This window comes from Anomaloglossus baeobatrachus, chromosome 5 (genome assembly GCF_048569485.1).
Source record: "Anomaloglossus baeobatrachus isolate aAnoBae1 chromosome 5, aAnoBae1.hap1, whole genome shotgun sequence".
Taxonomy (NCBI): Eukaryota; Metazoa; Chordata; class Amphibia; order Anura; family Aromobatidae; genus Anomaloglossus; species Anomaloglossus baeobatrachus.
This window is the reverse complement of record NC_134357.1, coordinates 378,836,690-378,862,316: the sequence shown is the minus strand read 5'-3', so window position 1 is coordinate 378,862,316 and position 25,627 is coordinate 378,836,690. Positions and strand designations below refer to the sequence as shown.

Genomic DNA, 25,627 nt, shown 5'->3' with positions numbered 1-25,627 from the left:
TGCTGGTTTTTATTCATTCTGCATCTTGAAAATCTGAATAAAAGCGATCAAAAAATGTTGCATATCCCAAAATTATACCAAAAAAATCTTCAATTAAGTCCTCATACAGAGTTGTTCACTGAAAAAAAAAACAAAACATTTACAGCTCCCGGAATATGGCAATAAAAACACGTGCAATAAAATAATTTTCACTGTAATAGATATAAATCTGGTATTGCTGTAATCACACTGACCTGAAGAATAACGTCGCCTAATCACTTAAACTGTACGGTGAACCGTGCAGAAATAAAAATAAGAAATATTCTTGTACTGTTGTATATTTGTTCATTCTACCTCCAAAATATTGGAGTAAGACATGGTTTACATTTATCCTGTGCTCTATGCTGAGCGCTTACATCGAGGTTTCTGTGTAAATCCCAAAAACCACAATTCAGACAAAACCCCCTACGAAGCCACTCCATAATGAAGCAGATGGAGCAACTTTGGACTCCATCTAGTCTCCCATCATTTTAGGCGTCTTTTAAGTGCACGACCAAAGCTCTGTGCATGCCGAAAAAGATGGATATCACCCACCAAAACAGCTACCAAACAAAGACCAAAGTGTGTCCATCTGCCTCATTAGAGTGAATGGTTTCGTCCTGGGTTTTGTCTGCATCACATTTTTGGGGAATTTACACGGAAACTCCGATGTAGCTGCTGATTTCATCTTTTACAATACAAACTGTGAAATCTGCTGCAAATCCACATTTGGTGAAGCATCTTCTGCAGCAAATCTAATTCATGTGAAAATACCTTTGGGTAAATGCAAGGCAGTTCTTCCGTTGCAGAATTGCGTATTGTTCAGTGGCAGTGGTTTGACTGAGATTTTATGAAAACAAATGTAGCCAGCGCTATATCCACATGTCATTCATGAAGTGCAATGTACAGTAATACAACTGCATTTTTGGCAAGGAAATCGAATATATTTTTATTATTTTGTATTTCTGCATTTCTTGACTCAGATGAAAGGTCCCATAGGGACATATGCTAAATTTACAGATGCAAAATTGATTTTATTGCAGAACAAAATGCAGCCATATGCAACCTGTCACATAATATATATATATATATATATATATATATATATATATATATAATATATGAATTGCTGTATTATATTTGGGCAATTCCTATATGTAACATTATTGTCCAATTTGCTTTGCAGAATGTAATCTGCCCGATACATTAAATTCCTGGTTTCTTGTGACACAGCTCCATGTATGGTAAGTGACCAGTATTGAAGTGTTCTCTGTACTCCAAAATTGAGCACCATTATCTCCTGGAGCATTCAGTGCATTATGTAAGGATTCAGCACACAATATTTTTTGATATTTAAGAGTCAGAAGATGATTTCTGTAGACTTTATTTGCGGCATTTACCTTAATTTTGGGTTGAAGGTATCTCCGGAAGAACCTACGCAGCACAGGTAAATAAGTCATCATGCCATCCCAATGTTTGTTTCATTGCTTTACGTATTGGTATAAATCTATATGTAGATCTTGTTGCAGAGCGTAATGATGCTTTTAGGCCTTGTAAAGATGTCGGACTTTTGGAACATTACAGTTAATGTAGTATACAGAGGTGGATGTCAACCTCCTTTTAGGTGACCTATTCTTTTGGACTGATGCCTACACTGTTCTGCTAGAACAGGCTAGGCAACCTGTTGTCTCCAAAAAAAGTTATTAATTGCCTTTATAGTGCTAATCTGCAGGTGCATAGCATTTAAATAATTTCAGGCTGCCTTACTGGATCAGCAGTTACAGTGAGAAAGTGAAGTTGAATTCTCCCTGCAGCCGCCCACTTCCAGTCATCAGGGTGGTGCAGGGGCTGTAACAGTCTCGTTTGAGTACACAGTGCAAGATACTGTTATCACTCCCTTTACACCCTAACTCTTAAGGCCCCGTTACACATAGTGATGTTGTTAGCGAGATCGCTGAAACGCCACAGGTTTTGTGACGCAACAGCAACCATGCTAGCGATCTCACTACGTGTGACATATTGCAGCGACCGCTCCCCCCCGTGCGATATCGCGAACGTACCTGAACGTCTTGTTTCATTTTTTGATCGTTGGTGTCCCACTCGGCAGCATGCATCGCTGTGTTTGACGCCATAACGACGAGCGACCTCGTTGGGTGGAAACACTACGCCTCCATCGAGGTTGGAGTTGTCAGACTAACTGCTGTGTGACAGGGTCCCAGCGACCACCGAGGTTACAGCTGTTACAGCTGGATGAATGGAAGTACGTAGATGCAGGGAGAATATCACTTAATTTTCTTCCTGTAGTCGCTGCTCCAGTAAGCTAGCCAGGCATTATTTAATCACTATGCACCTGCATATTACCACAATATCTGCAGATAAATAGCATTTCTGAAGGTGACCGCTTCCTTTTAAGGTTCTTTCACTGAGACTGATATGCTTTCCAACAAGTATTCATAAGAGTCCTGATCGTTTTCTTCCTGATCGTTTGCTCATGTAAACATACCAGCGATCAGCTGCTGAACAGTCAGTGCGCTTATTAGATTGCTTGTGTAAGCCGCTGCTTTTTTAACACAACGATAGTATGCAGCGTCAAAAACTCGCCAAAAGGTTATTGTGGAAACCTAGAAATAGGACGTTGAGTGTTTGCTGAAATTTTTACCTCAGTATTTGTAGCCAAAACCGGGAGTGATGTTTCTATTATACTATTTCCCTCTGATTATCCAACTCCTGGTTTTGGCTTATAAATACTGAGGTAAAAAAGTCACCAAATACTGAACGTGTGAGCGGGGCCTTAATGTTTATTCTGTCTGCATCAACCTATGAAAAAGGGCCTTTAAACAGCTGCCAATTAACTTCTTAACTTGTTGATCACATTTGTGGGCAAATATCTCTTCATTTTGGCTCAACATGAAGTTATGCCTCTTAATGAAACAGGAGAATGTGACTCCAGCATGCCCTCTCATCAACGCCACGCCATTGATTGTAATGGCTGTTATGTAACGCCTTATTTACAATATGATGGTGCTGCATGAGTGTTGAACACTGGCTGGGAGGTTTACCCACAAATTGGTGAACCCTTTTGTTTTTTTTTGTTCAAAGTGGATCAGTCACCAAATTTCACAGTACAAACTATATACTTTATTAAAGAGTTTGTTCATTACTAGGACAACCCTTTCTGATTCAACATGTTTGCCCCAGGTAAAATAATAGACTAATCTCCCATACCGGCGCTGTTCCAGCAGTGCCGCGGCTCGCAGTGCAACGACTCGTGGGGTTGTGACATCACGCGAACCCCACGTCCATTTAGCGCCAGCTTCTTTCTCCTCAGCCTTCCGAGCAAACGAGTTGGTCAACAGAAGTGAGTCGAATAAGATTTGTAAAGTCAGTACACTGGCCTCATCAAGTCTGTCAATCTGTGTTGTGATATCCGATGATCGATCCTCAGGGCAATGAAACATTAGGTAGCTCGGCAAGTAGATGGTTTGATAGACAGATGGTGTTACCTAAAAGTAATGTAGCTGAAAGGTCCCTGCTGGGATTCTCTCTGCGATGTCGGTAGACCGAACTATAAGAGTTATTACACTGACATTTATGTTACACCTAAAAAATACACACACAATTTTCCTAAATTGCAGATTTGTTGCTTGTGAAAACATTTAACACCCAGGTAATATTTTTCCTTTTCATCTGAGGAGTAAATAGCCAAAAAAAAATATTTTTTAATCTAGCCTTATTGAAAAGGTCAGCGTATGTTGTGGCAAGGGAAAAGGTATATATCTTAACGTGTAACAGGAACCTAGCCGAAGTACATTCAAACATTTGCTAACATGCCGGCAAGAGCTAACACATCATAAATTGAGCTGATTACTGGGGTTGTCTTTAGCTGAAATGTATGGGGCCTTATTTAAACCCGGCAGTATTTTTAATGTCCTAGGTCGCCAAACTGTTTCCTTCTGGGCTGGAATCCCCCTGTCCAGCCACAGAGATGGAATTCAGTGGTTTTTTGTTCATTTATCCCACTGACGAGGTTATGATGTGATATTTGGAAATTCATTTGACCTTGAAGATTTTGATGGACTTAGTGGAGTTAACATTTATATATGCCGAGGATTTCCAAAATATATTCCATCCTTATAATTGCCTAATTCTGCTGATCCGGTTTTGCCATCCACAATTCATTCAGAAATGCAATTTAAAATTTTAAAAAAGCCAGAAAATAATAAAATAATATTCTCCAATGAGTAGTTGTTGTTGGGGATGTCATATGACCGCTGCAGCCAATCAATGGCCGCATATCAACTGCAGTGTTCAGTTTGTCCTAGCCGAGCGGACAAGTTTCAATCATTTCAGTGAGGTTGACAAGTTCCACCATCAGTGGCTCTGATTGCCTGCAGCTCTGCTGTTCTGCTCCATACACTGTGTACATCCAGCCACAACTGGACGTGGTAACAGCTGATCAGTGGGTGGTGCCAAGGGTCACACCGGTGGGTGTGATCGGTGTTGGAACCCCAATCCCCCAATATCGGGGACTTAAATGCTACTATTATCAATAAACATCACAATTACTATGCATGTACAGTGCATTGAAAAAGTATTTATACCCTGTGAACGTTTTATTTTTTTTCCACAATACACCCACAAAATTAAAAGTATTTTATTAGGGTTTTATGTGAGGTACCAACACAAAGTAGCAAGTATTTAAGTGTAAAGGAAATTATAGAAGGTTTTCTAAATATTTCAAAAAGATAAATCTGCAAATTGTGATGTGTATTTGTATTCAGCCCCACTGAGTCAATACTTGTTAGGGCCACTTTCGCTGCAATTACTGCTGAAAGTCTTTCGGGGGATGTTTCTACCAGCTTTGCACATCTAGCGGCTGAAATTTTTGCTCATTGATTTTTGCAAAATAGCCCTAGGTCGGTGAGATTGGATGGACAGTGTCTGTGATCAGCAATTTTCAAGTCTTTCTACACATTCTCTACATATTCTACACTTTAACTGGGCCATTCAGACACATGAATATGCTTTGATTTAAGCCATTTCTTTCTAGTTCTTTCAGTATGTTTAGGATCATTTCCCTGATGGTACGTGAACCTACTCTGAATTCTTTTGCAACCTCTAACATGCTTTTCTCCAGGATTGCCCGTTACGTGGCTCCATCCATCTTCCCATCAACTCTGACCAGCTACCCTGACCCTGCTGGAGAAACGCATCCCAACAACATGATCCTGCCACCACCATGTTTGACTGTGGGGTTGGTGATATGCAGTGCTAGTTTTTTGCCACTCATATCATTATGCATTTAGCCCAAATAGTTCTACTTTGGTCTCACCTAACCATAGCACCTTCTTCTACACGTAGGTGTGTCTCCTACATCTCAGATTGTTGATTTCTATTTGCTATCCTGCTGAAGGAGACCAGATCTTTGAAACGCGTTGACCTGTGCAAAGAAATAAAGAAATTAATCAACATTGACTTATTGGTGATAGAGAGGCATAATCCCTTTCTGCCTACTGATATCTTCATTGTTCGTCACTGGGGGCAGCAGCTCTTTGCCTCAATACTACGCCATTATAGGAGTTGTGACTGTCACAACCCCTCCAGGTTAGTGTGAGTACTTGCACGTACCTGTTGTCATACCTGGTAGGACCCTATTTGCGCTTCCTTCCACAGCCTATCCTACAGGATGCCCTTAATGTCTGTTTTAAGAACCCTTACCATCAGTCACTTATTAGTTGGCATTTTTTGGCTTATCCAGCTTAATCAGCTGAAAATAATTTATGGTGCAACTAGATATGCTTATTTCGGCCCATCAATACATCTTAAAGGAAATCTGTTACCAGGTTTTGGCTACTCCATAAGAGAGCAGCAAGAAGTAAGGGCAGAGATCCTGATTCCAGTGATTCATCACTTACTTTACTGCATGTTCCAGGTTTGATTAAAAACTGTTTTATCTGCTACAGATCTACCAGTTCTTTAAATACTGAGCTCTACAGTCATGGCCAAACGTTTTGAGAATAACACCAAAATTATATTTTCACATGATCTGTTGCCCTCTGGTTTTTAATTGTGTTTGTCTGATGTTTACATCACACACAGAAATATAATTGCAATCATATTATGAGTACCAAAAGGTTATATTGACAGAATGAGTTAATGCAGCAAGTCAATATTTGCAGTGTTGACCCTTCTTCTTCAGGACCTCTGCAATTCTCCCTGGCATGCTCTCAATCAACTTCTGGACCAAATCCTGACTGATAGCTGTCCATTCTTGCATAAGCAATGCTTGCATTTTGCCAGAATTTGTTGCTTTTTTTTGTCCACCCATCTCTTGATGATTGCCCACAAGTTCTCAATGGGATTAAGATCTGGGGAGTTTCCAGGCCATGGACCCAAAATCTCTGTTTTGTTCCATGAGCCATTTAGTGATCGCCTTTGCTTTATGGCAAGGTGCTCCATCATGCTGGAAAAGGCATTGTTGGGCGCCAAACTGCTCTTGGACAGTTGGGAGAAGTTGCTCTTAGAGGACATTCTGGTACCATTCTTTATTCATGGCTGTGTTTTTAGGCAAGACTGTGAGTGAGCCGATTCCCTTGGCTGAGAAGCAACCCCACACATGAATCGTTTCAGGATGCTTAACAGTTGGCATGAGACAAGACTGGTGGTAGCGCTCACCTCTTCTTCTCCTAATAAGCTGTTTTCCAGATGTCCTAAACAATCGAAAAGGGAATTCATCTGAGAAAATGACTTTACCCCAGTCCTCAGCAGTCCACTCCCTGTACCTTTTGCAGAATATCAGTCGGTCCCTGATATTTTTTTCTGGAGAGAAGTGGCTTCTTTGCTGCCCTCCTTGAAACCAGGCCTTGCTCAAGCAGTCTCCGCCTCACAGTGCGTGCAGAAGCACTCACACCAGCCTGCTGCCATTGCTGAGCTAGCTCGGCACTGCTGGTAGTCTGATCCCGCAGCTAAAACAGTTTTAAGATACGGTCCTGGCGTTTGCTGGTCCTTCTTGGGTGCCCTGGAGCCTTTTTGGCAACAATGGAAGCGCTCTCCTTGAAGTTCTTGATGATGCGATAGATTGTTGACTGAGGTGCAATCTTTGTAGCTGCGATACTCTTCCCTGTTAGGCCATTTTTGTGCAGAGCAATGATGGCTGCACGTGTTTCTTTAGAGATAACCATGGTTAACTGAAGAGAAACAATGATACCAAGCACCAGCCTCCTTTTTAAAGTGTCCAGTGGTGTCATTCTTACTTAATCATGACTGATTGCCAGCCCTGTCCTCATCAACACCCACACCTGTGTTAATGGAACAATCACTAAAACAATGTTAGCTGCTCCTTTTAAGGCAGGAATGCAATGATGTTGAAATGTGTTTTGGGGGTTAAAGTTCATTTTCTTAGCCAATATTGACTTTGCAAGTAATTGCTGTTAAGCTGATCACTCTTTATGACATTCTGGAGTATATGCAAATTGCCATTAGAAAACCTTAAGCAGTAGACTTTGTAAAAATTAATATTTGTAGCATTCTCAAAACTTTTGGCCATGACTGTATATTGACAGGAGAAGTTCTTATTTATCAATCAAGGAAGCCGAAGACATCTGCTCTCGTGAAGACTTTATTCTCATATATGAGGAGACAGCTCTAAAGCAGCTTCCAGAAGCAAAATACAAGAGTGTCTGACCTTTTGTAGGATTACATCTGTTTTTTTATAGTAATACTTCAAAGGAATGTGACGCCTGAGGTGTGACGCCCCAGGGCTGTGGGGTACTCAGTCCCGGGCGCGTGGTGCGCTGGGGGAATCAGTCATGGTCGCAGCCGATGCCCGGTTCCGTGACCCTGGGGGTCAGCCTGATGAAGAGGAGTTTGAAAAATGGAAGAAAAATAAAATAAGAGTTCTAGACTACGCCACTTGCGGTTGTTAAGGGGGCCATAAATTTACAGTGATGGAATCTAATTATGCATCTACCTTAACCCCGTCTGCATCCAAATCATGAGTCGTTTGTTAGTAGCATGCATACTATTCCATACAGACCAGAGAAATGTACACGGATCTGCATAGAAAATATGACTAGTTTTAATTACGGATGTCCACATGCATTTAGAAGAAAACAGTTGGCTAGGAGCCAATAATACGTAACAAGTCTCCTATTGGGCAACCCGTAAAATAGCTTATTCTGTGATATACAGTATACTGTAATGTACAATGTATTTCCTCATTTATATTAAGCTACAGTGCCTACAAGTAGTATTCAACCCCATGCAGATTTAGCAGGTTTGATAAGATGCAAATAAGTTAGAGCCTGCAAACTTCAAACAAGAGCAGGATTTATTAACAGATGCATAAATCTTACAAACCAACAAGTTATGTTGCTCAGTTAAATTTTAATAAATTTTCAACATAAAAGTGTGGGTCAATTATTATTCAACCCCTAGGTTTAATATTTTGTGGAATAACCCTTGTTTGCAATTACAGCTAATAATCGTCTTTTATAAGACCTGATCAGGCCGGCACAGGTCTCTGGAGTTATCTTGGCCCACTCCTCCATACAGATCTTCTCCAAGTTATCTAGGTTCTTTGGGTGTCTCATGTGGACTTTAATCTTTAGCTACTTCCACAAGTTTTCAATTGGATTAAGGTCAGGAGACTGACTAGGCCACTGCAACACCTTGATTTTTTTCCCTCTTGAACCAGGCCTTGGTTTTCTTGGCTGTGTGCTTTGGGTCGTTGTCTTGTTGGAAGATGAAATGACGACTCATCTTAATATCCTTGATGGAGGAGCGGAGGTTCTTGGCCAAAATCTCCAGGTAGGCCGTGCTATCTATCTTCCCATGGATGCGGACCAGATGGCCAGGCCCCTTGGCTGAGAAACAGCCCCACAGCATGATGCCACCACCATGCTTGACTGTAGGGATGGTATTCTTGGGGTCGTATGCAGTGCCATCCAGTCTCCAAACGTCACGTGTGTGGTTGGCACCAAAGATCTCGATCTTGGTCTCATCAGACCAGAGAACCTTGAACCAGTCTGTCTCAGAGTCCTCCAAGTGATCATGAGCAAACTGTAGACGAGCCTTGACATGACGCTTTGAAAGTGTAGGTACCTTACGGGCTCGTCTGGAACGAAGACCATTGCGGTGGAGTACGTTACTTATGGTATTAACTGAAACCAATGTCCCCACTGCCATGAGATCTTCCCGGAGCTCCTTCCTTGTTGTCCTTGGGTTAGCCTTGACTCTTCGGACAAGCCTGGCCTCGGCACGGGTAGAAACTTTCAAAGGCTGTCCAGGCTGTGGAAGGCTAACAGTAGTTCCATAAGCCTTCCACTTCCGGATGATGCTCCCAACAGTTGAGACAGGTAGGCCCAACTCCTTGGAAAGGGTTTTGTACCCCTTGCCAGCCTTGTGACCCTCCACGATCTTGTCTCTGATGGCCTTGGAATGCTCCTTTTTCTTTCCCATGTTGACCAAGTATGAGTGCTGTTCACAAGTTTGGGGAGGGTCTTAATTAGTCAGAAAAGGCTGGAAAAAGAGATAATTAATCCAAACATGTGAAGCTCATTGTTCTTTGTGCCTGAAATACTTCTTAATACTTTAGGGGAACCAAACAGAATTCTGGTGGTTTGAGGGGTTGAATAATAAATGACCCTCTGAATAAACTTTTCACAATTTAAAAAAAAAAAAATAACATTCTTTTTTGCTGCAGTGCATTTCACACTTCCAGGCTGATCTACAGTCCAAATGTCACAATGCCAAGTTAATTCCGAATGTGTAAACCTGCTAAATCTGCAGGGGGTTGAATACTACTTGTAGGCACTGTATGTGAGCATGATTCACTTGTCACATGAAAGTCCAGTCTGTCTGATGAGTCTTATGATGTCTGAATGCAAATATAGGTATGGTACACAGTTCAAGCACTATCTTAAATCCTGGTTTTTGGATATCTTCATATAACTCTTAATACTCATAATAGTTCATAATCTTGTCCATAACACGGTGTGCGGCCAAGTTATTGGGGCTGCCGCTGCAAGGTCCTGCAGGGGCTGATGGAGTACTGCAGCTTAGGTATTTTGGGCCCTCCGCAAGCAGGGACAGGCCCCAGCAGTGGATGGTGAAGGGGCAATGATAGGGGACAGTCAGTATATGTGCAGAGGCGCAAAGGAAACAGTCCACACCAGTATTGCAGTTTCAACTTGCCTTTACTGGTCTGGTACCTGGACCCGCTGGTGCTGCTTACAGGTGTTCCCACTCCCCTTGTTCTCCTTGCACACTTGTTGTTGATGGGCTCCCGTGGCCTAGAGCTGCTTGGGAGTCCCTTCTCTTCAGTCTTGGTCCTATTGCAGGCAGCCTGGACTATGTAAGGGGTTTAGTCCCCAGTCCCTTCTTCGCTGCTGATGCTTCAGACTCTTTGGGTTGGTGAGGGACCCTGGAAATCCTGTCACCTGGCAGAATTAACAGTTGACCATAAAGTGTCCCGCTGTCCTAGGGTCTGCACCCCGCCTTGTGCTGAGTCCTGTGAGTCTTTGTTCCAGACTTCCACAGCCGCCCTGCGGTTCCTGGAGTATTCCACTTCCACAGGTAACCAATGGTGCCTGGAGTCCTAGTTCCATACTCCACAGTCCCTCACACTTGTTACAGCACTCCGGTGTTACTACAGGTCTTTCTGTACTTTCACTGTCAACTCCTTCTCTCTCCTTCCTTCACACTCCTCTTCTTCTCACTGCCTCACACTACTCCCCTTCACTTCCTTCTTCACTTTCTCCCGCCAACTTCCTAACTGACCACTGGCTCCTCCCCTTGCTGGGTCTCTCCCTATAGATTGGGTGGCGACTATCCAATCCGTGTCCAATGCCTTTTACCTGTTGATAGGCAGTCAAACTACCTGGTGTTGAGGTTGAGTATGTGGCCTGAGGGTGCTGGTGTGTTGACTGGCATGGATATTCCGGGGTTTGGGTTTCCACAGGTTACATTTTGTGGCACCTGATACCTCAGGGGTGCTACAGGAACAACTGCAAAAACCATGTATCATCTTAACCTTCAAACATGCCTCTTAATTCCCAGCTCACCAGATAAGGAATTTGTAACAATAATCTGCTTTAGAAAGTACATTGTTGGTTTGTCCTTGGATAAATATTTCATCTCATGCAATATTGTCCAGATAATAGATAAAGTCTGGAAGATTACCTTACTCCTCTTCATATATCAGTAGATACAAAAATGATGAGTATGGAAAATTAACATTACTTATAATATTCAGTTTTTGTACAAGACTAAAATTCCTATGACACTACTTACAATGAATACAGACTATTACATTTTAATACAAGATAAAAAAAAATCCTATAACATATATTATGACCACCCACACTATTGATTAGCAGCTTTCTGTGTACACTGTATCTGTGTACACTGTATATAAGACAAAACAATTACTGATCTCGGGGAGACCAGCCAGAAAAAACACTGCCGGCAGCCAGCAAAGGCGCTCAACACAGTGAAATTCTAGGTGCATTGCCCCCTGGGAGGTATGCAAATCAAAAAAGGTCAGTGGAGCCTCAGTTAGGAGTCTCGACACAGAAAATAGCCAGATATCCCTCCGGGAAGGCCCTAGCCAAGGAGTGGCTCTTTTTAAGGAGACCACCATAAGCACCATATTAAGTGGCCTTTTTAGTCAATATCCAACTCTTTGACGAGTTTAAAGATATGACAAGGGAAGACTGTGTCGAGACTCAGACTGACTGTTAGGAATCTCGACACAGACTGTGTCTGTGTCAAGACTCCTAACAGAGGCTCCACTGATTTTTTTTTTTGATTTACACTGTATATAGGCAGAAAGCTGCCAATCAGTGGTGGGGATGAGGTTGGACTACATAGCAGCAGGTTTACTTGTCCTCCAGTAGTAATCTCCTCGTTATAAAGCAGTGAATTTATCAAAACTATGGTCTTGCATTATACAAGTGTCAGATTAAGTAGCAAAAACCTGGTGACAGGTATCAATTGACTATAATATATGTTGTTCGGTTCTGTTTTAGCAGCCTGTTTATATAGGCCGACCAACAGTGTTTGTAACGACTTGATCAATAATATGATTGTTCTGTCCCTAATACAGTTTGATGGTATCAGTAGCACATCTGTTTACACCAAGCAATGTGCTGCCGACTAGTGATGGGCGGACCCTGACTGTAAAAGTCCAGATCCATGCGGTTCCAAAGGTGTCTGGGTGCCGGACCCATGCCCTGAATTCCAGATACTGATCCGGATCTGGCACTAGAAAAAGTAAAAGGGAAAAATAAAGAAAATAAGAATGAAGCAAGAGCTTCATACTTGCAAAGGCTCCGGCGCAGCTGTACACTGCTCCGGCGGCCTCTCCTTCACTTCCTGCGCCGCTCATAATTACTCATCCATATGTACTGCTTTCCCCACCCACCGGCCGTTCTGGCGTCTGTAATTGGTTGCAGTCAGATGCACCCCCTGCGTGTGTAGCAGTGTCTGACTGCAACCAATCAAAAAGCAATTGGCATAGGGCCCCCCATATTATAATACCCAGCACAGATGAAGCATATGGTTGCAGCCTCCAGTCCTGCGCTTATCTTGGCTTTGTATCAAAAATAGAGGGAACAAATGCGGCTTTTTTTTTTTATTGTTTAAATAATGTTTAAAACGGCATGCAGTCTCCCCAATTTTGATACCCAGCCATGAAAATGCCCATCAGCTTTGGGGAATCCCATGGTTATTGGGACTTCCCCAGGCTAAGAATAGCAGCCTAGAGTCACCGCAGAATTGTTGCATCCATTAGATTCAACAAGCCTAGCATTTTACCCGGCTCTTCCCGACTGCCCTGGTGCGGTGACAATCGGGGTAATAGACGTTAATGACAGTGCACAACTGTCATCAAGCCCAGAATTAGCGATGGGTAGGGGTCTATGAGACTCCTCCATCACTAATCCTATAAGTAAAAAGAAACGCAAGCACAGAGAAAAATCCTTTATTTGAAATAAAATATTAACCCCAAAAAGACATTTGAAGTTCCGTCGTAATCCACACGACGTCCCACGACGGTCCTTGTTCTGCTGCATCTGAGCCTGGAGAGACCGAAAACATGTCTGATCTCCCCAGGCTTTGGGTAACGTTGACAAGGGGGAACTGTCTGGCAGCAGTGACGTCATACAGTTCTCCGGAAGTCATACCTGAGTTTCCATAGTATGACCTCTGGTGACCTGAAGCACTCTAGCTTAAAGTGTGGGATTGTGCCCGCTAGCCCTTTAACACGGACAGTGCCGGCTTGAGGGAGGGGAATGGGGTCACATGTGGAGAACTCCAACTATGATCGCAACTAACCTGAGTGATGTCACCGCTGATCGCACTGCTCAATCATTCTTTGGAGCTTACAGTGGGCACTCATGTGAGGTTCAGATGTAGCAGAGCTGAATCGTCCTGGGAACTTGTGCGGATTATGTTGGACCTGCAGGGGTTTTTTGGGGGTTAATAAAGTGGTTAGAGGGGGGTTTTTTGGTCTGTTGTTCCAAATAAAGGATTTTATTGGTGTTTTTGTTTATTTACTTTCACTTACAGATTAGTGATGGGGGGTGTCATAGACACCTGCCATTACTAATCTAGAGCTTCATGGCAGCTGTGGGCTGTCAATAACCTCTTATATTATCCCAATTGCCATTGCACCAGTTGGGAAGAGCTGGGTAAAGCGCCAGGCTTGTCGCATCTTATGGATGCGACAATTCCGGGGCTGCTGTAGGCTGCTATTCTGAGCCTGAGGGGGGGGGGTTATTTATTTAAATAATAATAAAAAAAGCCACATGCGGTTCTTATTTTGATACATAGCCAAGATAAGTGCAGGGCTGGGGGCTACAGCCTGTAGCCGTGTGCTTTATCTGTACTGGGTATCGTAATACGAGGGTACCCTACGGCAACTGTTGTATTCACAATACTGACCCGCAGACAGTTGCACTGCTTTCCCCGTCCTGGCGCCTGTGATTGGTTGCAGTCAGCTGACACACTGACACTCTGGGTGGGTGCACGTCTGACTGCAACACAGGTGCCGGTGGGCGGGGAAAGCAGTGCATATGAAAAGAGCCTAATGCACGGCACCGGAAGTGAACGGTCTGGGAGCAGCGTACAGGCGTGCTGGTGTCTCGGTAAGTACAGCGCGCTTGCTCTCATCCCCTATCCTTTCTACCACCATTTTTAATCGCCGGATTCTAGTCCCCATAGACGTACGGTATATCGGTACCAGAATCCGGCCCGGAACTGGATTTTAGAAACCGTATCACCGGTTATCTGCCAGTCCACTCATCACTACTGCCGACTTAACAAAAAAAAAAAAGTGTTTTTTTGATACACGGGCCAGTGATTATCACAATCCCCATCTCTTTCGTTCTAAATGTATTCTTGCCTCCTCGTCAGTCCATGTGACTTTGATGTGATATTTGTATCGTGTTGCTTTTTGTGTTTAGCGTTTACACTGCTGACGTAACTAGGTTAAATTGAAGTCTCCTTTTGCATATGGAAAAAATTGGTAATCTCTGAGCGGCAAGGAACTGCGATTGACTTTATTAAAATATTGTAAACAGGAATGCAATGTTACCTCTGTGGTTTGACAATGATGAGTCAGACTTTTAATGTGCATCAGGTCTTGCGTTACAAACTGCACTGATTATAGTCAGGGAATTTTATGGACTAAGAAAATAGACGTCTTTTATAATCCACATTGCAGGTGTAGTTTAAAAGGCCATTTTTTCACATAAAAACAAAAAAAAATGAGGTCATAAAAGTTGACATTTTGGTACACAATGATAAATCAAATATTTACCTTCCCTGCAATGGAGAAATCATACAAAGTGGTGGAAAGTTAGTTTGGGCATTTGATGTAGATTTTCATTCTCGACTTTTCAGTATTCTATTGAGTGGTTTGGAAAAGTCAGCCTTAGTCAGTGATTGATGTAAGTTTACTTGTCGGGAGTCTTAGATTTTTCTAATCAGGAATTCCTTTAACAATAAAGGAATCAAAAAATATTTTTATGAAACTAGAAGACTTCAGATGGTTCAGTTAGTTATTCTGCTTTTTAGGGGTGTCCGCTTTTAAAGCCTTGTACCAACAACAAATAAAAAGAAAACTAAATTAAATATGTAGTTTTAAAAAGAGAAATGTTTCCTATAGATGATACTAATGCTGTAAAAGCATTGAATTCTATACAGTTCTTAAAGGGAACCTGTCACCAGGATTTTCCCCTATAAACTGCTGGTCACCACCAGTGAGCCCTTATATACTGCATTCTAGAATCTATATATATAATTGCCTTATTCTGTCTGTCTGTCTGTCTGTCTTGCTCCAAAATTCTGTCCTTAACGCGACAAGCGTCTCATTGGCCGCTCGCCTCGCCTCGGCTCCGCCCCCCGCACGGATTGGCCGCTCTCCTCGGCTCCGCCCCTCGCACGGATTGGCCGCTCGCCTAGGCTCCGCCCCCCACACGGATTGGCCTCTCGCCCCGGCCCCCTGCACGCATTGGCAACTCGGCCACGCCCCGCCCCCCTCACGCATTGCACGCTCGCTCTGGCCCCGCCCCCCGCACGCATTCCCCGAACCGACACGGAGCCCCGACTCCCAGGTGAGTGCTGTACCCCCGGGAGCCCACATCAGCGTACGCCGGCAACCCAGCCGACACATACCCTCGCATTGCTGGGGTTGCCGGCGTACGCTGGTGTGGGCTCCCGTGCGAGCGGGGGGCGGGGTACGCTGGTAACCATGGTACACATCGAGTAATATTGTGTAGCATGGTTACCAGCATGCACCGGCTCCCAGGTGAGCGCATCAAGGTCCTGCAGCGGCGGAACACACACACGCACACACATAAGAACAGACACACACACATCAGATCACACTCACTCTCACACACAACTCACACACACATCAGATCGCATCCACACACTCACAACTTCCAGTGATATCGCTTGCTTCTCGGTGGCGATACTGTGCGTGCAGTGACCTTCCAGGACCTGCCAGAAGATCACATGGCCAGAAGCATGTGGTATCTCCGGATGTTGTGAGTGTGAGCGCGTATGTGCAATATCGTCAGTGTGTGTGTGCGTGTATGCGATCGGGTGTGTGCGTGTATGCGATCGGGTGTGTGCGTGTATGCGATCGGGTGTGTGCGTGTCGGCAGAAGGCAGAGGAGCACTGCATGCAGCACAGCTGCTGGGACCGCACACAGGAGGGCACAGGCAGAAGTGAGGTGTGAGTGTATGCGATCAGATGTGTGCGTGTATACTGTCTGATGTGTGACTGTGGAGCACGATGGGGGGTGCACAGCATGGGGGATGGAGCACGATGGGGGGTGCGCAGCATGGGGGATGGAGCATGATGGGGAGTGTGCAGCATGGGGGATGGAGCACGTTTTGGGAGTGCGCAGCATGGGGGATGGAGCACGATGGGGAATGCACAGCATGGGGGATGGTGAACGATGGGGAGTGCGCAGCGTGGGGGATGGAGCACGATGGGGGGTGCGCAGCATGGGGGATGGAGCACGATGGGGGGTGCTCAGCATGGGGGATGGAGCACGATGGGGGTTGCACACCTCCCCCCAAAACACACACACACACACACACACACACACACACTGCCACACACGCACTGCACAACACACCACACACACACACTGGGAACCACAAACACCGCCCTACACAGACACCCACACACACAGACAACGCCACACACACACAACACCCAACACACCGCGGCACACACAAATATACGCACATACCGCACAACACACACATTGCACAAAACATACCTCCCACCAAAACACACACACCCCACACCCCACACCCACACAAACCGCGCAACACACACACACAACGCTACATACACACAGTGCTTCACAAACAACGCAACACACACAACGCAACACACGAACAACACCGCTCTCACCCCCCCGCCACACCCAGACAGCACCCAGAACATGTACAGCGCCCTACACAAACACTTGGTAACTACACACAACAACATTATATATATATATATATATATATATATATATAAACAAAAATCATACATTAACTACACAATACGTAAGTTCTAGAATACCCGATGCGTAGAATCAGGCCACCTTCTAGTACTGTATATAAGAGCCCAGGCCGCTCTGTATAACGTAAAAGACACCTTTATTACAATCACCTGCGAGGCGATCGGATCCAAATGGCATCGCTGGTCTCAATCTGGCTTATCCTATCTTCCTTACACACAGAGTCCTGCATTGCGCTCCTGCGCATATGTGGCGCCCCTGAGACTTCAGTCGCCACAGAATATTTCACCTTATTTTAGGTTTGATATTCACCTCAGGTAGGGAGGGAGTTAATCACCAGTGTTCCACGTTCACACATTACTTTGGGGAGCTGTGCTATGGTAGGCAGGGGGTTGGCCATCACGAAGCATGGGAATTCCCTGGTCACTAAGACATCTATCTGGGGGGGTGGGTTCCACTTGGGGTAGAAGAGGAGCATCACACACACAATCACTAGTCAGTCTACCCGGGACATCAGTTTTGGGATACGACACCACTTCCTTCTCTCTTCACAGGGCCTGGGGCTGGGGGTGTGACCGCTCAGCCTAGGTGCCTCACAACTACGAGGACCACTCTGACAAGGGACTTTCTTCTTCTCTCCAACACCGGTGACTTCTCTTAACTTACCTAGGGTCAGCGGAGCCCATCACAGCAGGTGACCAGTACTAACCGGGTGAGCACCACAGCACAAAGTGCAAGTAAAGACACCTGTAACCGCAGCCATAGACTCTGTCTCTCTTGATTACCGGCACTGCCATCCCGCGCCTCGGCGCTCGCCATTACTACTCCATTCATTATCCTCCCCGGGGCCCGCTCCACCTGTGGGTATCGATACCATCCATAGCTGCTACTAGAATCCACCCCGGAGGACAGCGACAGCAGCGGTGGCCAATTCCCTGGCCGCATACCACAGGAAGTGTCACGACATTCATCCTACTACTACCCCCATCATCTTCCCCGTCATTTACTGTACGCCTCGGGGCAACGAAGCCGGGCTAGGCTGCCCGTGACGATGTTCATCGATGGCCCAGCAACGAGTTGGTTAACCGCCTGCCCCGTGGGATGCTACACATGTGCATTTCTTTCTGCCCTGCTGAGGGCAGAGCAAAGTATTGTAGTGTGCATGCACGGGTGGTCTTTGACCTTTTCCCCTGCGGATTACAGTACTTCACTTTGCCCTCTGCAGGGCAGAGATAAGTGCGCAGAAGCACAATGGAGGCCTTTATTGCACTTCTGCGCACATGCACTTTTCTCTGCTTCTCTGTCTTGCTGAGGGTATAACAAAGTAATGTAATGTGCAGGCGCGCAACGGAGGTCTCTTTGTAGATGACGTAGGACATGTCATCCACACAGAACTGTGAAGGAGTACAGCGATGGAAGGAAGAGAGGAAGTGCCGGACTGGGACAAGCAAGACCTGTCAGAAATGACCACCATGCAGGTGAGCATAATAAAATATTTATTATGCTATACAGATCGGCCTGGGCACTTATATACAGTATTCTAGAATGCTGTATATAAGAGATTACTCATGGTGGCCGCAGCCTATAAGGGACACATTTGATGAAAGGATCCCTTTAAGGAGAATCTGTCACCAGGTTTTTGCCACTTAATGGGCTGCGTGATGTAGGTTCAATAAGATCCCAGTTTCATTAGCAGGAGATTATCACTGGGGAATTAGTAAGCCTACTACCATGTAGTTCTCTGTATTCATGAGCTATTTATAACCCTGCCCACACTACTGATTAGCAGCTTTCTGCCAATGCACAGTGTACACAGAAAGCTGCCAATCAATGGTGTGGACAGGGTTACACAGAGCTCAGCATTCAGAGAACTAGCAGTTCTCCTGTAGGTAAAACAGTTATTGTATCAAAACTTCAGCAAACCGTGCAGTAAGTCATACATTGCCGGAATCAAGCTTTCTGTCTCTACAACATGCTACTTTTATATATGGGATAGCAAAAACATGGACTCCGGAGAGAGAGCTGTCAGCTGAATGATCATTTGGCCAATAGCTATGTAATGTGCATGGCCAGCTCTAGAATGGAGGGGCAAAACCACATGCGCGACTGGCTACTCCATGTACAGTATCTATTTCTGACTGTAGTTTTGCTGCCGGGGTGAATGATTGCTCCAAATCCCCCGATCACTTTTGGAACGCCCCCTGAAAAGTTATCAGCTATTTTTTTTAATAATTATATTTATTATGAATGTCTCTGTACATTTGTCCATTCATCCTTCCTTCAGTTACATGAAGTTTGCCAGTGCCGTATGCTGAAAAACAGCCCACCGCCAAACTTCACTGTTAGTTTGGTTTTAAGGTAGCTTTACATGCTACGATGTCGCTAAAGCAATGTCGTTGGGGTCACGGAATTTGTGACGCACATCCGGCTGCTTTAGCGATGTCGTTGCATGTGACACCTATGAGCGATTTTGAATCGTCGCAAAAACGTTCAAAATCGCTCATCGGTGACATCACCCCCTCTTCCCAATTATCGTTTCTGCTGCTTGGACGATGTAGTTCGTCGTTCCTGCGGCAGCACACATCGCTACTTGTGACACTGCAGGAACGAGGAACCTCACCTAACCTGCGTCCCGCTAGCAATGAGGAAGGAAGGAGGTGGGCGGGATGTTACGTCTCGCTCATCTCCGCCCCTCCTCTTTGATTGGGCGGCCGCTTAGTGATGTCGCTGTGCCGCCAAACGAACCGCCCCCTTAGAAAATAGGTGGTTCGCCGGTCACAGCGACTTCTCTAGGCAGGTAAGTGTGATGGGTCCGCGAGATTTTGTGTGCCACGGGCAACGATTTGCCTGTGTCACACAAACGATGGGGGCGGGTACGTTCGCTAGCGATATCGGTAACAATATCGCAGCGTGTAAAGCGGGCCTTAGGGTGATATGCAGTGCCTATTTTCCCCTGCAAACTTAGTTTGTATTATGGCATACAAGGATTGTAATTTTGTCTAACCAGACAAAATTTTTCTCAGTATTTCACATGCTTTCTTCAGCAATGGAACCTTGCGTGGTGAGTGTGCATACAGGCCATGGAGGTTGTAGTTCTCCACAGGTGGTCCTTGCCTTTTTAGACAGCTCTTCAGATAATTCTTTCCACCTTGAAATTTTGAAGGGAACACCTGGTCCTGGCCAGTTTATGGCGAAATCGTGTTCTTTCCACTTCAGGTTACAGTCCCAACAGTGCTCACTTCAGTAGTTTAGAAATTCTTCTGTAACCAATGCCATCAGTATGTTCTGCAACAATCAGGTTGGAAAGGTCTTGAGACAGCTCACTGGTTTTACCCATCATGAGATGTTTCTTATGTGGCACCTTGGTAATGAGACTCCTTTTTATAGGCCATCAGTTGAAGCAGCTGACATTTTAAACTAACTGGCAGGATTGCTTTCTAGTTACTGGGAGATTTCAGCTGGTTTCATGACTTTCCATGGCTTTTTGCATATCTTTCTTCATGTGTTCATTGTTTTCCCTGTGTCAAAATACAGAGAAAAAAGACTCGGCACTATCTTGGAATCGAATCGGTGCATTATATACTGCGGGCAACTTCTGTGGCTAACATATAAAGTGTGGTGCTCTGCTTCTGGATCCCAATGAGGGAGATAGTAAAAACATGTCCAATAAGTGAGAAGGAAGTAGCGCTCACCATGTGCAATAAAAGCAGTTTCATTATTCCAAAACCATAAAAATGTCAGATTCTGGGTATAGACGGAGGAAGGAAAGTACAACAGCTGCACAGTACCAACCCGTTGAAGGCAGCGCAGGCCAGCGCAAAATCGTTATTGTCTGTTTTTACTGTGTACCTGTTGTACCCTCTCTCCCCAGGCTATCCCCTGACGTTATAGATTTGCAATAAAGAGACTGTTTTTACTGTACACAGTGAGTGCCGCTTCATTCTCACTTTTTGGACTTGTTTTTCCTTGCGGAATTTCTCATTATTACACATAATTTATGGACCTCTATGGTTTGATTTCTTTGCCTGTGTGGATTGGATGGGCTGTTCCTGACATCTGGTGAGAAATTTATGTCAATAGCATTCTTAGAAATATATGTACTTAGAATATTAGTGACGTATTCAATATTTATTTTACACAGTGTATATTGAGCCCCTACCTTTACCTCCTATATACATTGAGTCCCTACATAGCCTTCTATATACATCCAAACATCCCATACACATAAGAGAAAAAAAACACCACATAATAATCATCTCGCTCCTGTTCCACCGGTGCTCTGCTCCAGTATCCAGTGCACTGACGCCCCGAACAGCACACGCGATGATGTGACATCATTGTGTCTGTTGTCCCAAATGCTGATTGGTGGAAGACTGAGCCAGCAGTATGGTCCTCTTCCAATGTATTTACCGAATGTATCCATTCTGAGGATGCAGGTTGAGAGAATATTGGTGAGCAAGTGACGGGGAAGGGCATGATGCACCCTGTGGTCCACTATTTTCAGCCTCTCGGCTGCCCCGTTCTTCTGGCCGAACTGGAACATCCAGAGTGCCGTATGTGGCTCGTAGGTCTCACTTTACCCAGCAGTTTCTGGTTTGAATTTGATATATTTCTGGTAAGTTGGACCTCTTTACGACTAAATTCTCTCTACATATTCCTTTGAGACTGCTAACTACTTTCCCCTTTGGTATTAGTGAATATGCCAAGGATATACATACATTTCTAATCTTTCATAGCTGATTTTGAAGACTAAAGGCCACTTTACTTGCAACGACATCGCTAACGAGATATTGCCGGGTCATGGAATTCGTGACGCACATCCGGCCTCGTTGGCGACGTGGTTGCGTGTGACACCTACAAGCGATCTCTAACGATCCCAAATACTCACCAAATCGTTGATTGTTGACACATCGTTCATTTTCAAGAAATCGTTGCTCGTTTGGGATGCAGGTTGTTCGTCGTTCCTGAGGCAGCACACATCGCTACGTGTGACACCCCGGGAACGACGAAAAACAGCGTTCCTGCATCCTCCGGCAACGAGGTGGGAGTGACGTTCATGCGGCTGCTCTCCACCCCTCCGCTTCTATTTGTGGCCCACTGTATGACGTCGCTGTGACACCGCACGAACCGCCTCCTTAAAAAAAGAGGTGGTTCGCTGGCCACAGCGACGTCATTAGGAAGGTAAGTTGGTGTGACGCGTACCGGCGATATTGTTCGCCACGGGCAGCGATTTGCACGTGACACACAAACTATGGGGGCGGTGCTATCACTAGCGATGACGCTGCGTGTAAAGCAGCCTTAACTCTTTACCCTGTTATGCAGTTCTCCTATACAACATGGTGAAAATTCAGCCTTGAGTACTCGCAAACTACGTACATCATCCACTTGCTAGTGTGGACCTCTATGTAATTATAGGCCTCCATTGTGATGGGTAATATAAATTTATTGGAACTAGGTCAGATTTCTAGTCATAAAGTTTTTTGATGTTAGGAACAAAAAAATTACAAATTGTTTTCAGTACATCGGTATTAGATAAATGCTATTGTAGTGATTGTGCGATTTATACAATGTGTCAAATGATGATGATGTCCCCCTTTATTGACTTTGAGTTAAACCATAGATGGATTATTATACAGACTGGACATTGAAGATCACTGGATTGACAGTAATTTGTTTTTATAGGATGTGCATGGTTCGGATGAAGCAGGAAGGACGAGCTGGAAAATACATGTGCAGGTTCATTGTTTACTCTATGTGGGAAGATGTTGAGCAGCGAGGGAAAGTCATGGGGGTGAGTTTTGCAAAATACAATGTCCACTGTTGTGTGTGTAATGAAGATGCATGCATACACTTTAGATTTAAAACTGTTTCATATATATTACCGTTTAGTTTTGTGGAAGGTGGTTACTTTATTGGGTTCCCCGAGAATAGAAAAAAATAAATACCTAAAGGAAATGTCATGAATAAATTCTTAAATACCATTTTGCCAAATCGTGCTCATTTTTTCGTCCCCTGACAAAGCGTAGTAACGTGAAACATTTGTTGGGGCCCCGGTAATAGACGGATACTCGGTGACTGGATTTGGTTGCCTTGAGATATATGTGTGACTTCTCATGGATGCTGGTGGGTTCTGATTTTTGATTAGTACCTGCAGTTATGCATTCTTTGGCACCATTTTTGCACCTTTTGCATTTCAATAACAAAAAGTATCTGTCTTAATATACCGGAGACACGTGGGGTTCATTCCCCTCATGCACTGTACCTAATTTAGTTATATACATGTAATTTCTGTACCCTGGAACACGTTTCGTTTTGAATAAAATATTTTATTGCACATAATCTGTGTTGTCTATCAGGGTACTATGTCACAATTTGGCAAAACTCAAAGACTCCTTTTTTTCTGGTGTTCTCATAATATGGCTTTGGGAGTTGTTGCCTCTATGGTAAAGATGAGATCCGTGATTGCTCCTTATTTGTCTCTAAAGGGGGCTTCACACGGTAGCGATATCGCTAGCAATTTGTAGTGATAGCGAGCGTGTAAGTACCCGCCCCCGTCGTGCATGCGATTGTTTGTGATCGCTGCCGTAGCGAACATTATCGCTACGGCAGCGTCACACATACTTACCTGGTCGGCGGTGTCGCTGTGACTGCCGAACAATCCCTCCTTCAAGGGGGAGGGACGTTCGGCATCACAGCGACGTCACCGCAACGTCACTAAGCGGCTGGCCAATCAAAGCGGAGGGGCGGAGATGAGCAGGACGTAACATCCCGCCCACCTCCTTCCTTCCGCATTGTGGCCGGCGGCAGGTAAGGAGACGTTCCTCGCTCCTGCGGTGTCACACATAGCGATGTGTGCTGCCGCATGAGGGATGAACCACCTGGATAAACAACCATTACTGGTTTTTGGCTTTGGGACGACGTCTCCATGGTGAACGATTTTCACCATTTTTGAGGTCGCTTAAGGTCGCTGGTCAGTGTCACACGCTGCGATATCATTAATGACGCCGGATGTGCGTCACTAACAACGTGACCCCGACGATAAAACATTAACGATATCGTAGCGTGTAAAGACCCCTTAAGAATTGACATGCTGCAGATTATTTTCTGCACAAAGTCTGCAAGGGAAAAATAACTAACTTGTGCACAACACTTCTGGATTCTCATTGACTTTTCTGGCATTAGGATAGGCATGCAGTTTTGTGACAAATCTGCACACAAAATTACATAAAGTTTGTGCACTTAGCCTTACTTTTGGCTTATGCATTGAGTGGGCCGGCTAGTCAGAATTGTAGTGACGTCACTGAGAAGTGGTGCAGCACTGGATCCCAGAGAAAGCAGCGGTGGGTGCATTTATTAATGCTCACACTACACTACATGCATATATACAGACACAATTAATAAAAGATATCTATATCTAGCTATCTATCTATCTATCTATCTATCCATCTCATATATATATATAATATATAATTGAGTGCTTCTTTAACCAAAGCCACTGCAATAGGACTGATATTACCACTATTACCACCATACAGTGATCATGTAATGGTAGTATATTATTTGTACACCAGTGGTCTGCGGACCATAAATGTATACTTTGCAGCTTCTTACCAAGTTACATTCTCACTGATTGATTATGGTTGTCAATATTCCACTGAGACATCTTTTGCATTCCCCCACCTCTAAACAAACCATATAGTGCTATAACCAGTGCTCTGAACAGTAATAATGTCCCTTATGTCCTGTACAGGAATATTACCCTCCTATTGTGCCCTACACATTAACAGTGCCCATTCATATTACTTGTATCACCTGGTAGAAATAATGCTCCCCTGTGGCTCCTTACAGTTATACAGCACCATAAATATATTTATACCATATACCTCCATATAATTTCCCTCTGTCTCCTTTAATAATATTCCCCTTTGACCTCCTTTATAATAATGACCCAGAACCTACCGTATTTTTTGCTTTATAAGACGCACTTTTGTTCCCCCAAATTTTGGGGGAAAGTAGGGGGGTGCGTCTTATAATCCGAATATACGGGTGTGTGTGTGTGTGTGTGTGTGTGTGTGTGTGTATATATATGTATAGAATATGCATATATATGTGTGTGTGTATGTATGTGTATATCTATCCGTACATATATCTATATACATACATACATACATACATACATACATACATACATACATACACATTATATATATATATATATATATATATATATATATATATATATATATATATATATATATATACTAGAAGGTGGCCCGATTCTACGCATTGGGTATTCTAGAATTTACGTATTGTGTAGTTAATGTATGATTTCTTTATCGTTCCTTTGGGAGACCCAGACCATGGGTGTTTAGCTTCTGCCTCCGGAGGACACACAAAGTACTACACTTAAAAGTGTAGCTCCTCCCTCTGAGCTTATACACCCCCTGGTAGCCAGTCCTAGCCAGTTTATCGCTTTGTGTCAGGAGGCATACATCCACACATGCATTCTCATCTGATTTGTTTGACTTTTGGAAAGAGTTTGAAGAAAAGCGGGTCCATGTCTGGACTCCCGGCATGTC

General features: G+C 44.3%; 1 protein-coding gene across 1 annotated transcript in view; it reads left to right on the top strand.

Moving 5' to 3' along the window:
- Positions 1 to 25,627, top strand: part of UQCC1 (ubiquinol-cytochrome c reductase complex assembly factor 1) — a 213,519-nt gene that overhangs the window by 94,987 nt on the left and 92,905 nt on the right. Inside the window, exons 6-7 of the mRNA XM_075350030.1 lie at positions 1,205 to 1,262; positions 22,731 to 22,839. Of these exons, the coding sequence (XP_075206145.1) occupies positions 1,205 to 1,262; positions 22,731 to 22,839 (167 nt within the window). The remainder of the gene's footprint in view (positions 1 to 1,204; positions 1,263 to 22,730; positions 22,840 to 25,627) is intronic.